General features: G+C 35.9%; 1 protein-coding gene across 1 annotated transcript in view; it reads right to left on the bottom strand.

Annotated features, from left to right (window-relative positions):
• Positions 1-6,413: 6,413 nt before the first annotated feature.
• Positions 6,414-12,944, bottom strand: part of UFL1 (UFM1 specific ligase 1) — a 40,061-nt gene continuing 33,530 nt past the window's right edge. The window contains exons 13-19 of the mRNA XM_006156105.3: positions 12,751-12,868; positions 11,213-11,376; positions 10,944-11,074; positions 9,162-9,242; positions 8,738-8,823; positions 7,806-7,986; positions 6,414-7,215 (exon numbers count right to left, since the gene is read on the bottom strand). Coding sequence (XP_006156167.1) covers positions 7,000-7,215; positions 7,806-7,986; positions 8,738-8,823; positions 9,162-9,242; positions 10,944-11,074; positions 11,213-11,376; positions 12,751-12,868 — 977 coding nt within the window. The 3' untranslated portion in view covers positions 6,414-6,999. The remainder of the gene's footprint in view (positions 7,216-7,805; positions 7,987-8,737; positions 8,824-9,161; positions 9,243-10,943; positions 11,075-11,212; positions 11,377-12,750; positions 12,869-12,944) is intronic.

Consider the following 12,944-nt stretch of genomic DNA (forward strand, 5'->3'; position numbering starts at 1 on the left):
ACACGGGAAGGTTCTCAGTTTGTGTTTGGAGACTCCCTTGAGTCCCCTGGGCATGTGTGTGCCTATGATTTGGGTCTGGCTGGGGCTGAACCTGAGTTGCAGCATCAAGACCCTGTTGGAGGAGGCTCTTTTTCTCCTGCTCATAGAAGAAATAAAACTTAAAAAAAAAATCCAAAGAAATAGATAATAGGTTTGATGGAGTAGATAATCCTGGGGAAGCATGATTGGAAAAGGGGGTATGATCTAATAATAATAAACTAGGGGAACTTAGCAAGGCCTGTTTAGATATTCCTCTGTGTTTGTGTGTCTTCAGAGATAAGATGTCCCTTTCGTTAAAGTATAGGGAGAGCACCTCTTGAATAAGTGTCTTTGACCTGCTTCAGGGGCAAAGGGCAAGGGAGAAGTGAGAGTAAACTTTCTGCTTCTGTGGTTTAGTTTTGTATTCTGTTTTTCCACTTGACATATTGATTTTTCCAACTCAATAAACTATTATCTATTTATTAGCAAAAGTGAGAAAACATCTCCTGTCACCCATGGGGAACAGTCATGCCACACGATCCTTTCTCCATTTCTCCCTTCTTTTGGGATTTTGGGCATGCACACATGCATAGCCTGTGTGTTTTTCAACTGCTAGGTCTGGGATTCAAATGGTGTAGTTGGCCATATGGGATCCAGCCACATTAGCTACCAAGACACTGGCTGGCCCCAATAAAAGACTATTTTTAAAGTGGCTGTGAATAATGGTTGCAATATAATCCAATAAATAATAAAATAGTGTTCTTCCTTGTTTTCTTCTCTGTTTTATCAGCACCAAAAGTTATACTGATCACTTACAAGATAAAGTCACGAAGACTGAGATTTAGGCTAGAAAGAGGGAAAGAGAAAAATCTAGAACATTTAAATTCATTTATATTTATTAGATACTATTTAAGTAATTGTATTTCTTATGCAAACCATGTAAGATGACTTTAAGAATTTACCTAACCTTGAATGCTATAATAGGCTAAGCTTAAAGGCTATGCTTGAGATGAGTAAAGACAGGGTTAGTAGGAAAATAATTTGACAAAGCACTTTTAATTCTTTATATTGAATAACAACAAACAAGAGAAACCTTTGGACTTTTGTCTTAGCTTGACTGGTCAGATGAGAAGTTTCTTTTCTTTGGTGGAGCAGTATCTGAATAAGCAAAAAAATAATTCAAGTCAAGATGTGGGCCCCTTTTTTTGTGCAAGACACATAGAAGCTGTCCACTGGTTGTCTGTCCCCAAAGGGGGACGGACATATTACTTCTCAGTAAACAAAGACATTACTTTCACAAATGGTATGCACATTTTAGAGGATTTTGGTAAATTGTAAAATTGACTTCCAGAATGGAACTGATCTTTGTATATAAGTCTTTTAGAATTTTCTATTCCTCCCTAATTAACACTTACGAAGGCTCTTTTCTCTGCTTAGTATAATACTCAAGCTTTTTAGCTTAGTATATAGGCATTTTGAGGTTTCCCCTCTGGCCTCTCAACTTTATCTTAAACTACCTTCCCAGATTACTTTCCATATTTCTTATATCAGGGCTCCCAAAACACCTCATTATCTCATATTAACTCATGTTATCGTATTCCTTTCTTCCCGTTTTTTCTGCCCAGAGTTGCCTTCCTTCACGTCTGAGTTTCTGCGGGAGAATCGTACTTTTTTTTCAGAACTCAGATCAAGGGGTCATATCCAGCTTCCCTACTGTGCACTCTGAATGTCGCTTCTTCTCCCACAGCACCTTCTGTTTACTTACCAAAACAGTAATTGAACTGTAGCTCGATCCTTGAAAGTAAGGCATATTTTTTAAAAACTTAATTTGTAAAATTTACCTTGTTCTATGAGATGCAGAAATTGTGGAACCAGGGGATTTAAATTCCTACCTTCCCTTTCTTTTATCATACCATCAACAGAATCCTATCTTGTCCTTCCCGGTCCTAAAAACAACCATCCAGGTTGCCTTACTATAAATCACTTGATAATCACTTTCTCCTTAGAAATGCAGCTAAGGGCAAGTGTGACAAAACAAATACAACACTAGAAACCTATAGAAATTCAGTACATGTTTAGTTATTCCTTTGTTTTTGTAATGTAAATGAGAAATCAACTTTTTCTGAAAGACTGAAAGCCAGGATTTCTTTTTCAGATGGTTTAGAAGTCTTTTCTGGCTTTTATGTATGTATTTATTTTTAAAATTCTTCCCACGTTGCCCTATTCCTGCCTCAATTTCCCAGTTGGACCATAAGGTGTGTACCAGTATTCCCAGCTCCTGTTTTTCTTTTAGCCAAGAAAAGGTCTTTTAGTTCAGGCCAGCCTTAAACTTGCAGCCTTATTGCCTCAGGCCCAAGTTGTTGGGATTAGATGTTCATGCCACCATAACAGGTATTCAGATCGAAATGGGAATTGAATCCGTGCTCCCATGTGGTCCCTGCCAGGGAAGCATGGCATCTTAGTAGCACATGCTACTGTGAATGGACTGACTAACCTGCTTAATGTGGTTCTCAAGGCAGAGCAGTGTGACTCTGGTTATTTAATAGCCCTTTGTGTGCCAGATTTGTGTGGAAAACACACATGCCAGAGGATTTTTTTGTTTTTAAAACTTTTTTACATTTTATACATTTAAGCACTGTGTATCATTTTAGCATATCAAATGAATTTCCCCATCATGAATACACTGCATATTGGTTCAGTAAAAGACACTACTGTAAACATCAAAATCAACAGATTTGGGACCAGCAGTTGGCGTAATGGCTGTGTCACTGGACTCCCATGTAGTCGACCCCGGTTCGAGTCCTGGACCTAGTGGCTTAAACTCACACCGGGCGTGTGTGATCCTAAGACAAGAATGGAGGAGAAGGTATTGCGGCGTGGCCATCCCTCCTGGGGGGTGATTTCTTGTTTTCTGTCTCTGTCTCTGTCTTGCTGAAGAGCACACGCGCCTATAGCAAAGACCTCTCAAGTGTGACAAAACAAATACAACACTAGAAACCTATAGAAATTCAGTACATGTTTAGTTATTCCTTTGTTTTTGTAATGTAAATGAGAAATCAACTTTTTCTGAAAGACTGAAAGCCAGGATTTCTTTTTCAGATGGTTTAGAAGTCTTTTCTGGCTTTTATGTATGTATTTATTTTTAAAATTCTTCCCACGTTGCCCTATTCCTGCCTCAATTTCCCAGTTGGACCATAAGGTGTGTACCAGTATTCCCAGCTCCTGTTTTTCTTTTAGCCAAGAAAAGGTCTTTTAGTTCAGGCCAGCCTTAAACTTGCAGCCTTATTGCCTCAGGCCCAAGTTGTTGGGATTAGATGTTCATGCCACCATAACAGGTATTCAGATCGAAATGGGAATTGAATCCGTGCTCCCATGTGGTCCCTGCCAGGGAAGCATGGCATCTTAGTAGCACATGCTACTGTGAATGGACTGACTAACCTGCTTAATGTGGTTCTCAAGGCAGAGCAGTGTGACTCTGGTTATTTAATAGCCCTTTGTGTGCCAGATTTGTGTGGAAAACACACATGCCAGAGGATTTTTTTGTTTTTAAAACTTTTTTACATTTTATACATTTAAGCACTGTGTATCATTTTAGCATATCAAATGAATTTCCCCATCATGAATACACTGCATATTGGTTCAGTAAAAGACACTACTGTAAACATCAAAATCAACAGATTTGGGACCAGCAGTTGGCGTAATGGCTGTGTCACTGGACTCCCATGTAGTCGACCCCGGTTCGAGTCCTGGACCTAGTGGCTTAAACTCACACCGGGCGTGTGTGAGTGTGTGCCCAAGATCCTAAGCGAAGAATGGAGGAGAAGGTATTGCGGCGTGGCCATCCCTCCTGGGGGGTGATTTCTTGTTTTCTGTCTCTGTCTCTGTCTTGCTGAAGAGCACACGCGCCTATAGCAAAGACCTCTCAAAAAAAAAAAAGAAAAAGAAAAAGAAAAAGAAATTAACATTTTTTTTTTTGCCCATTTGGGGGTCCTTTAAATGTTTTGCTTCTTTCTTCTTCCCCAGATTCTCTCCTTCTCAACCTCTATTTCCCACCCACCTCCCCCACTGGTTCAGTATCATCATTGCTCTCCATGCTTTTGTGTCTTCTCTTTTATTCATTTCTGCCATAGAACATGTGTGCTTGTCAGAGAGAGACAAGACACAGTGAGAGGGAAAGTGAGAAATCAACCCTCAGGGGGATGGCTATGCCACCATCCTTTCTCCTCTATTCACCTAGAATTTTGGGCACAGACACTCACCTGGTGTGATTCTCAAGCCAATGTGTCTGGGACTCGAACCATGCCATGGTCCACCATATGGGAGTCCAGTGCCTTAACCACTACACCACCTGCTGACCCCCTGCAAAGGATTTTTATGTTTTTATATCATCTCCCAAGTACAGTAGGGTAAATGCTTCATTGGTCTTAGTGGAAAAAAGCAAACCTTCCACCTCCTAGCCATACTCAACTCACGTAAGTTGGTTTTTGATTTAAAAACAAAACAAAGCAAAAAAAAATATCATATTTGGCTCTGGGTGAAGAGGCACTTGTGAGGAAGAAATGAACTCCCTCCTCCATCTATAGGCTGCAGTGTACTCCACATCCCTGAGGCCTTTTGCCTTGACCTTGGTGCTTTCTGTCCTGGGAAAGCATATTCTAAAGCTTTCCACTCAGGTTAAGCAACTGTTGCATTTATTGTTCTAATTTAGCATTAAGATTTTTTTCTTACAATATACTGTGATTTTGATTAAAAAATAGCACAATTCACCTGATCTTTCTGATGGCCAGAAAGTAGGTGTCCTTATGCTGAAAGTTAATTAACTAAGAAATGATTTATTAATGATGAAATGATTCATGAGTGGCAAACTTTTTAGAAATGAAAGACATTAAAAACTACAGAACCATCTTTGTGTAAGAAAAGTTAATATTCAGAATGAGAATTCAAAATATAATTAATGCAATATATGTAATTCAAATAATGAAACTACAAAGTACCATAAAATTATTTAATAGGCAAGTTTATTTTAAATAACATTTTAACCCTGCCCATTAAGATTACAGTAAATAAACATTTAACAATTTCTTTTTTATTAATGAAATTAGATCTTCACATACAAAATCAGTGATATAATTTTATTTACAAAGACATAAAAACTACTCTTAATTTACTGTGGAAAAATAATAAACATTTTGACAAATAAAAAAATTTAATGCAAACAAATGAAGACAGTAATTTTTTTATTTGCTTCATCATCTTTTGTATTTATATTCTATGACCTAGTTTGAAATAACATGGATCACTTTGGTATCTGCTGAAACGTAAATTATGAGGTTCTAAAGCAAAGGTTTAATTAAAAAAATTAAGGTGGGTGTTGAATATTTTGGAAACTGCTAAACAGACCAAATCAACTACTAAACAGACTAAATTTGAATTTGTGATTACAGGTTTGTGTAAATTTTCTTCCTCTGACCATATGAAAATATATAATAGAAAATTATCTATGGGAAACGATTAAAAAATTTGATGTTATTTTCCTATCAACCTTAATAATGCTTAGTTGGCAATTAACTCAATTACTTTCACTTAGGATTATTACTTTGTCTAGAATGGAAAAGGTAGGAGGTGATCTTTGTATTCAAAAATTTTAAAATATAAAGTTTTAAATGCCATATAAGGAATGATATAAAACAGTAACTTTTTAATATTTGAAACTTAATTTACTATTCAAAATAAATGTTTATGGTAATAAACTGCTGCTTATAATTCATTTGGTTAGTTTTTTTAACTAATAATCTTAGTAAACAAGAGTATCTATTTTTTATAAGGGTTTTGACTTTTAGCAAAAAAAAGGTTCCAATGATTTAAATACACTTATAGATCCCCCTACCACTGGAAAATCAGCCTATCTTTGCCACACTGGTATTGATAAAAATATTAGGTGCTAGAGAAACAATTATAATAAAAACTTAACATTTAGAAATATAAACTGGGTTAAAGAAAAAAATAATAAATTTTTATTTTTCCAATATAACTATGACTTATACCTGCTAGCAATAAACTTCATTTTTTTCTTTCACTCTTGTTAGCAGCTCACTTGAGGACAGAGCAAGCAATGAATGGGCCCTCCTGCTGATCTTTCAGGACACCGGTAAAGGCATCCCTGAAGCCCTACCACATAAAAGTTTATTCTGATGGGAAAAAAAGGCAAGAGTTTCCTAAAAGAAAAGAATTGTGAACTTTTGTAGTTTAGTTTTGCAACATTCTCTATCAATTTGAAAATAAAACACACAATTTATTTTCATTCTGACACCAAAGATGTTTTTCTTTCCTTTTTCTAAAACCACATTTTAAGTTTTTGCCTAAATATGTATAAATACAGTAGCATCACTTGAATTCTAAAAGCATAACAAAAGAATCCTTTCCTAGAGATATCAGAACATTTATTTTCAATCAGTATCTGAAGAGAAACAAACTAAATCAGAAATGTTAAATTTTAGAATTATGTAAAAAAAAAAAAAATCTTCTGGGATAGTCAGTGGTGTGGTGTGGTAGTTAGGGTAACTGGAATCCCACATGGCTGGGTGTGTGGTTCAAGTCCTTACTCTGGCGAATTTGAGGGGCGTGCTCTGGGAACATGTGCCTGTGTGTCCAAAATCCCAAAAGAAGATTGGAAAAGAAGGGATTGTGGTGTGGCCATTCCCCCTGAGGGGTGCTTTCTCACTTTCCCTCCCTCGGTCCATTTGGTGAGTGCAAATGTCCTATCAGAAACTAAAAAGGGAAACTTCCATGGAAAACTCACTTTACAAAAGCTAACGTCTTTATAAGATTTACATTCAGTACAACATGGATGTTTAGCTCAATTGTATGTATGGGGGGTTGCTGGGAGAGTGGGGACTTGTGCAATGACTATTTTTTGTGATCACTCACTTTTAACTTCAGGGGAAAATGCTTATAATGCAACAAAAGTAAATCCATATAACATTACTCTTCTGTTACAGATGATTTCCTGGATTTGAAAACAAGGTCTTTGATGGATGAAGAAAGTTCTTGAAGCTCTTTACGGGTAGCACTGGTGACATCTTGTTCTTTGTCTACTTCATCACTCGAGGGATCATCTCCCTGACCAGTCTTCTTATTTTGACTGACTAACTGCTTTACAACCAAACCTTGATACTTTACCAAAAGAGTATGCTGATCCTGTGAAAAGAGGAAGAATAAGAAAAGTTAACACAATATCTGTTCTGTGGGACAGATAAAGTAGTATTTATTTGGCTAATACTCACTGATCAAATACTGGCCATGTAAGTATGAAGTCAAGTCTAGCAAGGTCCCTGCTCTCAAGCTGTTTACATTTTAGGGGAGGTAAAACATGAATGTAGGTTACTTTACCCTAAGCTGTCTTTGCTATGTCCTATACTGTAGAAATGATAGGGAAGTTCAAAGAAGACAAGTAACTTTTAGTTGATGGGTTTTTCAGAAGTTATACAGACCAAGACTTTTGAGCTGGTCCTTGAAGGCTGAAGTTAATTAAGAAGCTGAAATGGAAGATGTGACGTTCTTATATCCTTTCTAAAAGCTTAATTTCCAAATTCCGATACCATGGATCTTATGGAATACTGAAAGATTCTTGAGCTATGCTGAATTTCTGTAATTTATCCCCTAATTCACTGGTCACATTCTTGAGAGAAGGCAAATGATATTAATATGTCTTGTTCTGAGTGTTGACAATAATTACATCTATCCCCTCAAAAATCTTGGAAAGTTTCAAGTATATTGAAATTTAATACCTCTGGAATTTTACTGTTAAGAAAAGCAATGATCTGTGGGACACATCTTCCAGGAGCATGAAGCATGTTGTGGGTTGAGAACTGAAACAACAGGACCGATGTGAGGTGCAGAATAAGAGCAGGGTCCTCTGTGACCTTTAGCTGTTCAGTCAGCGCTTGCCGATGCTGAAATAATATCTGTCTAAATCAAAACAAAATCACACAAAAACATGATCATGATTTAACAAGTTCTCCTCAAGCTCAGTTCTTCTATATTCATATTTGGTTTCTATAGTTTAATTATCTAATTCCATAATCATTTTAAAGAAACTTTTACATACAGGAGAGACATGACTCTAAATGGCATGTAGAGACTACTATACTAGAAAATTAAAGAAAAAGCTACACATCAGGGATATTCAAAGTATGTGTGTTGTTTTGAGTGGCTGTGGATCAAACAGAATTGTACTGATTTAGTTGACCTGTCCTATAAAGAAGGCCTCAAAGCTAATAAAAAGTTTCTGACTTGATTAACTATGAGATGAAGGAACACTTATCAAGAACACTTATCAAAAATGTCACAAAAATATTTAACTATATTAATATTGAATATGCTTGAAAATCTACAGCTGTTTAGACATAGTCTTCTATGTAAGATTCACAGTTGTATTCAAATTTCATATATGAAATGTTCCACATTTAAGAATATAACTCATCAAGGGTCAGCAGATGGCATAATGGTTACAGGCCAGGCACGTATGTGTACATGCCCAAAATCCCAAGAGAAGAATGGAAAATGGATTACCATGGCCATTCCCCTGGGGGCGGGGGGGGGTGGTGGAATGATTTCTTGCTTTCTGTATTTCTCTGTCTCTCCAGCAAGTGCACATGCCCAATAGCAAAAATATCTCTCTTAAAATAAATAATTTAATTAATTATTAATTCAATGTTACCTTTCCCTTTTTTTGTCTCCCCTTTTCACCATAATATCACAAGCTTCTGCTGCAGAATCCAGACAAGAGAGAAAGTCTTCTATACTCTGAAAAGGTATTTAATACTGTCATTTATGTTTATACACAGGTACCTAAAGAAATCAGCCATTAAGTATTGTTTTGTAACTTTATACCCTAAATACAAGTTTTTAAAAGGATGGCTTGTTGCAGAATTAGAAACTGTGACTTAGGACTAAAAGCAGTAAAATGCCCCAGTATGCTCTCTTTCTTTACTTTCCAATTTGGCATCTGAGTGGAGAATACTGATTTTTTTTTTTTACTGTATTTACAATTTTTCTGATAAAACATATACTCCAGAGATCTTCATAACACAAATATCTAGCCCCAACAGCAAAGTATAATAGAATCATGAAATTTTACTCACCTTTTCATTCAGAGAGTTATGGAGTTTTGTAAGAACTACCTTAGTTTCTTCTGACAATTTACTTATAATTTTTTTTCTTACCTATAAGGGGAAAAAGAAAAATTCTTTCAGTATTGTGCTTTTGACATGCAGTAGATATGGAATTAAGCCAAAACAAAACAAAACACACCTACAAAAAATAAAAACAAAAGTGTACTTAGTACAGTAACATGAAACAGAATGTCGAGTGGAATTTACCTTGCTCTTGAATTTTAGATCTCAAACTGGGATAAAAATACACTAAATACATTTCTAAAGTCATTGAGCTAGTCAATAGCCAACAGCCAGACGCTTAGATACAGCCCTACTTCTGCCGCCTTCTCTAGCAATGTAAGAGGAAGATTACAAAAAATCACTGACCTTGTAAAAAGCAGAATTGTTGGAGTAAGAGGCTACTCTCTCTTTTTACTGGTGTGGGAAGTATTTTTCCTTCCCCAGAGCCGCTGAGAAGAGCCTCATTATAAAGATCTGAGATACCTCTAAGATGAAATACTGAAAGCATGGTCCATGAATAGATGCTTCCTATGCTGTATAGTTTGAGGAACCTCTTCAGTACCTCGCTCCACATATATATGTCTGGTGAAGGTCTGTGGCATTCCTGATCATTTTTTCTGGGATAAAATTTCTGGAGTAGACCTTTAGGAATGGCTGAAAACCGGCCCTGAAGGGAATAGTGTATCTGGGAAGACAGAGGCACCTTATTGCCTCCTTACCCTCATCCCACACCAGTCATTCTGTGGCCCATGAAGGGCAAGGAACAAGATGTCCTGCATTTCTCACAGTGGAGAGGCTGATACAGGGGCAGGAGACATGGAACTGTCTAGGCAACTGCTCGAGATGAAGAAGGAAAAAAGGGTCAGTATTTTGCAGGGCTGGGAGGTATATATAAAAATAGTTGTACTTATGTGTGGGTGGCTGAGGAAGATTCCTTACTGTGGGTCACATGAAAGTAAACATCCTAAAAAAAGCAAAACAAAACAAAAAAACCCTATGGCACTAGTGTGGCAACAAGCAGCAGACTGACGTGGCCGATTTAGATCAAACCAGGGCTATGCACTCAGGCACATGAGGACACTTTTGCCTCCCTCACTTTTCCTACATCTCCAATCTTGAGGAGACCTAAAAAGATGAGGAAGAGAAGGAGGAGGAGGAATCACTCTCTTGTTCTTAGTAACAGACCACATCTTTCCTCCTCTAGACAATTGGTAGCCACAGCTCTACCCTACATTACTTAGAAAGAAAGAAATAAGCTTTTCAATTTAGTTTGAGACTAGAATTTCATCTGCCTAAATACTGAAATGAGATGGCATCACTAAATGAAAATCACTGCAAAGTTACAGAAATTGGCTGGAATGCTGTTCAGAAACTAGCAAATCATTGAGAAAAAGAGGTCAAACATAAAAATAATTAGAAAAAAAAAACCCTGCATATTCTAAAGTAATTAAGCACTGTTAAAGGGTTGACTTCAAGTCCCAATACTGTTAGCAACTATAGTATAGTTTATGCTATATTAGTATATAGTATAGGATATAACAGTACCATATATAATATATATACTATATATAGTATAGTATATATTTTAGTATATAATATAATATATACTAAACTTGAATGAGAACTAAAATATTTTCCTAAAACTCTTTACTATAGTTTATTTTCCTTTCAAGCTATTTCAGATGACAGAAAATCAGATGTGCTTAGACTCAAAATATATCAAGAGCAGCAAACAAATCACTAACATACTTCATTTGTAATGGCTGCAGGATCATCTACTGCCATCATTAAATCTGAAGCTAAGAAGTTGAAGATGAGGTTAGTGACATCCGTGCATAATGTCTTCAGCAAGTGCCTAGTAAGAGCAGCCTGGGTGTCATCTGGAAAATAAAGGCACTTTATTATAAAATACCTCCCCATCCAATTTACTATAATATATTAATTATAAATTATAATTATTATATAATATTATATTCCCCAATTTATAAAAAAACAATAAAAAGCAGTATTAAGTATACCTGTAAAAAACTTCATTCCTTTTTCAAATAATCTAATATTATTGTACAAGTTTGAAACCTCTTCTTGCAAGTCCTTGATTGTGCGTTTTCGGCCAGTTCCAGAAGCAGAAGTTGAAGACATGAATACTGAACGTACCACCTCCAGATACATCTTATTGAGAGGTCTGTGCACAAGGTAAATAGATGGAGTTTATGAATATATATGGTAGATAATAAATTTTACTACTATGTAAATAAGGCTTAAGGAAAGAGTTCTATTTTTAAAACAAAATTAATGTGAAGACCAGTTTACTAAGAACGTGTCCCTCTACCCCAGGAATTTTAACTTAAGTAAATTATTTTCCTCAATTTTAAATTACTAAGTTATTTCACTAAACACAACAAGAACAGTAACAAAAACTCCACAATTCAAAATAAAGTTAATATGGAGAACAGTAAACTATGAATCTGTTTTCCATCCTCAGGCATTACAGGTTAAATCCTCAAATTCTAAAGTACTAAAACATAACGCATTAAAAAATTCTTGTTTTGCTTAATTTAAGATAATTTTAAAAAGTAACGGCAGGGGGCCAGCCAGTAGTATAATAGTCATGTCGCATGCTGCTGAACTCCCACATAGTTGACCACGGTTTGAGTCCCACATTTGATGGCTTAAAAGTCACGCTGGGTATGTGTGTGTACATGCCCAAGATCCTAAGAGAAAGGAAGAGAAGGGACTACGGCATGGCCATCCACCCGGGGGATAATTTCTCGCTTTTCTGTCATTCAGTATCTCTCCAGCGAGTATACGTGCCCTATAGTAAAAATCTCTCTTTAAAAAAAAAAGAGATAGCAAATGATTAGTAATTATTTCATTTTTTACATATGAAAAATGAAGTCCTGTAATGTATTTATACAGAAAATAATGGTATAATTTAAATAACATTCTCAGTACAAAAGCTGTGTTTCTAATCAAAAAGCTGCTCTAGGCTCCTAGATTGTATTTATGGACATTTACATACTGGGACTAACTTGAGGGATGATCACATTAGTTAGTAGTGGTTAAATTATACACAATTTCCTTTATTTTTGCATAAAAATAAATTTACCTTGGTTCATTCACAAGGTAGAAGTGACTAAATTTATTCTTTCTGAGGTTAGTTTTGTTACTTTATTCTCTCTAAAAGTAAGAGTGTTTACTTTCTTTCAAATCATACTTAATAAATGATCTCTTTTTCCTTTTGAACGGTACTTTTTATGCTGTGCGAAAGTCCAGGCAAGAATCAGTGTTACTGTTTTTCTCCCTAACTTTCTGTAAAATAGTAATATCAGTGAAGGAGGATGCTTTCAGGCTATTGCTTTTTATTTCTCATAATGCCTTGCCTACGGCACTTGACAAATGTTTCTTGAACTGTCTCTATAAATACTGGAATTTGATGGCTAGGTTGTATGCTAAACTTTAAAAAGAAAACACTCAAATATATGCTTTCTATGGGCTTGGTAAAAATTTTACTTAATAATCCACTCAAGTGCTATCGAAATATATATTTTGTACTTGCTTTATTAAGTATTCTGCAAGTTCAGAAATAAACTCCTCGGGGGCATCTTGTACACGTTTTCTTAAAAAATCCTCAATCTCATCCTGGAACATAAAAATGATCTCTGGCTTCTTCTTACCTATAAGATACGAGCAATAGGGAATACAATAGGCAAACAAACCAAGTAAACAACCAAGAAGCAAATAAGGTTTAAT

This window comes from Tupaia chinensis, unplaced genomic scaffold (genome assembly GCF_000334495.1).
Source record: "Tupaia chinensis unplaced genomic scaffold, TupChi_1.0 Scaffold000478_3, whole genome shotgun sequence".
In the NCBI taxonomy this organism is placed as follows: Eukaryota; Metazoa; Chordata; class Mammalia; order Scandentia; family Tupaiidae; genus Tupaia; species Tupaia belangeri.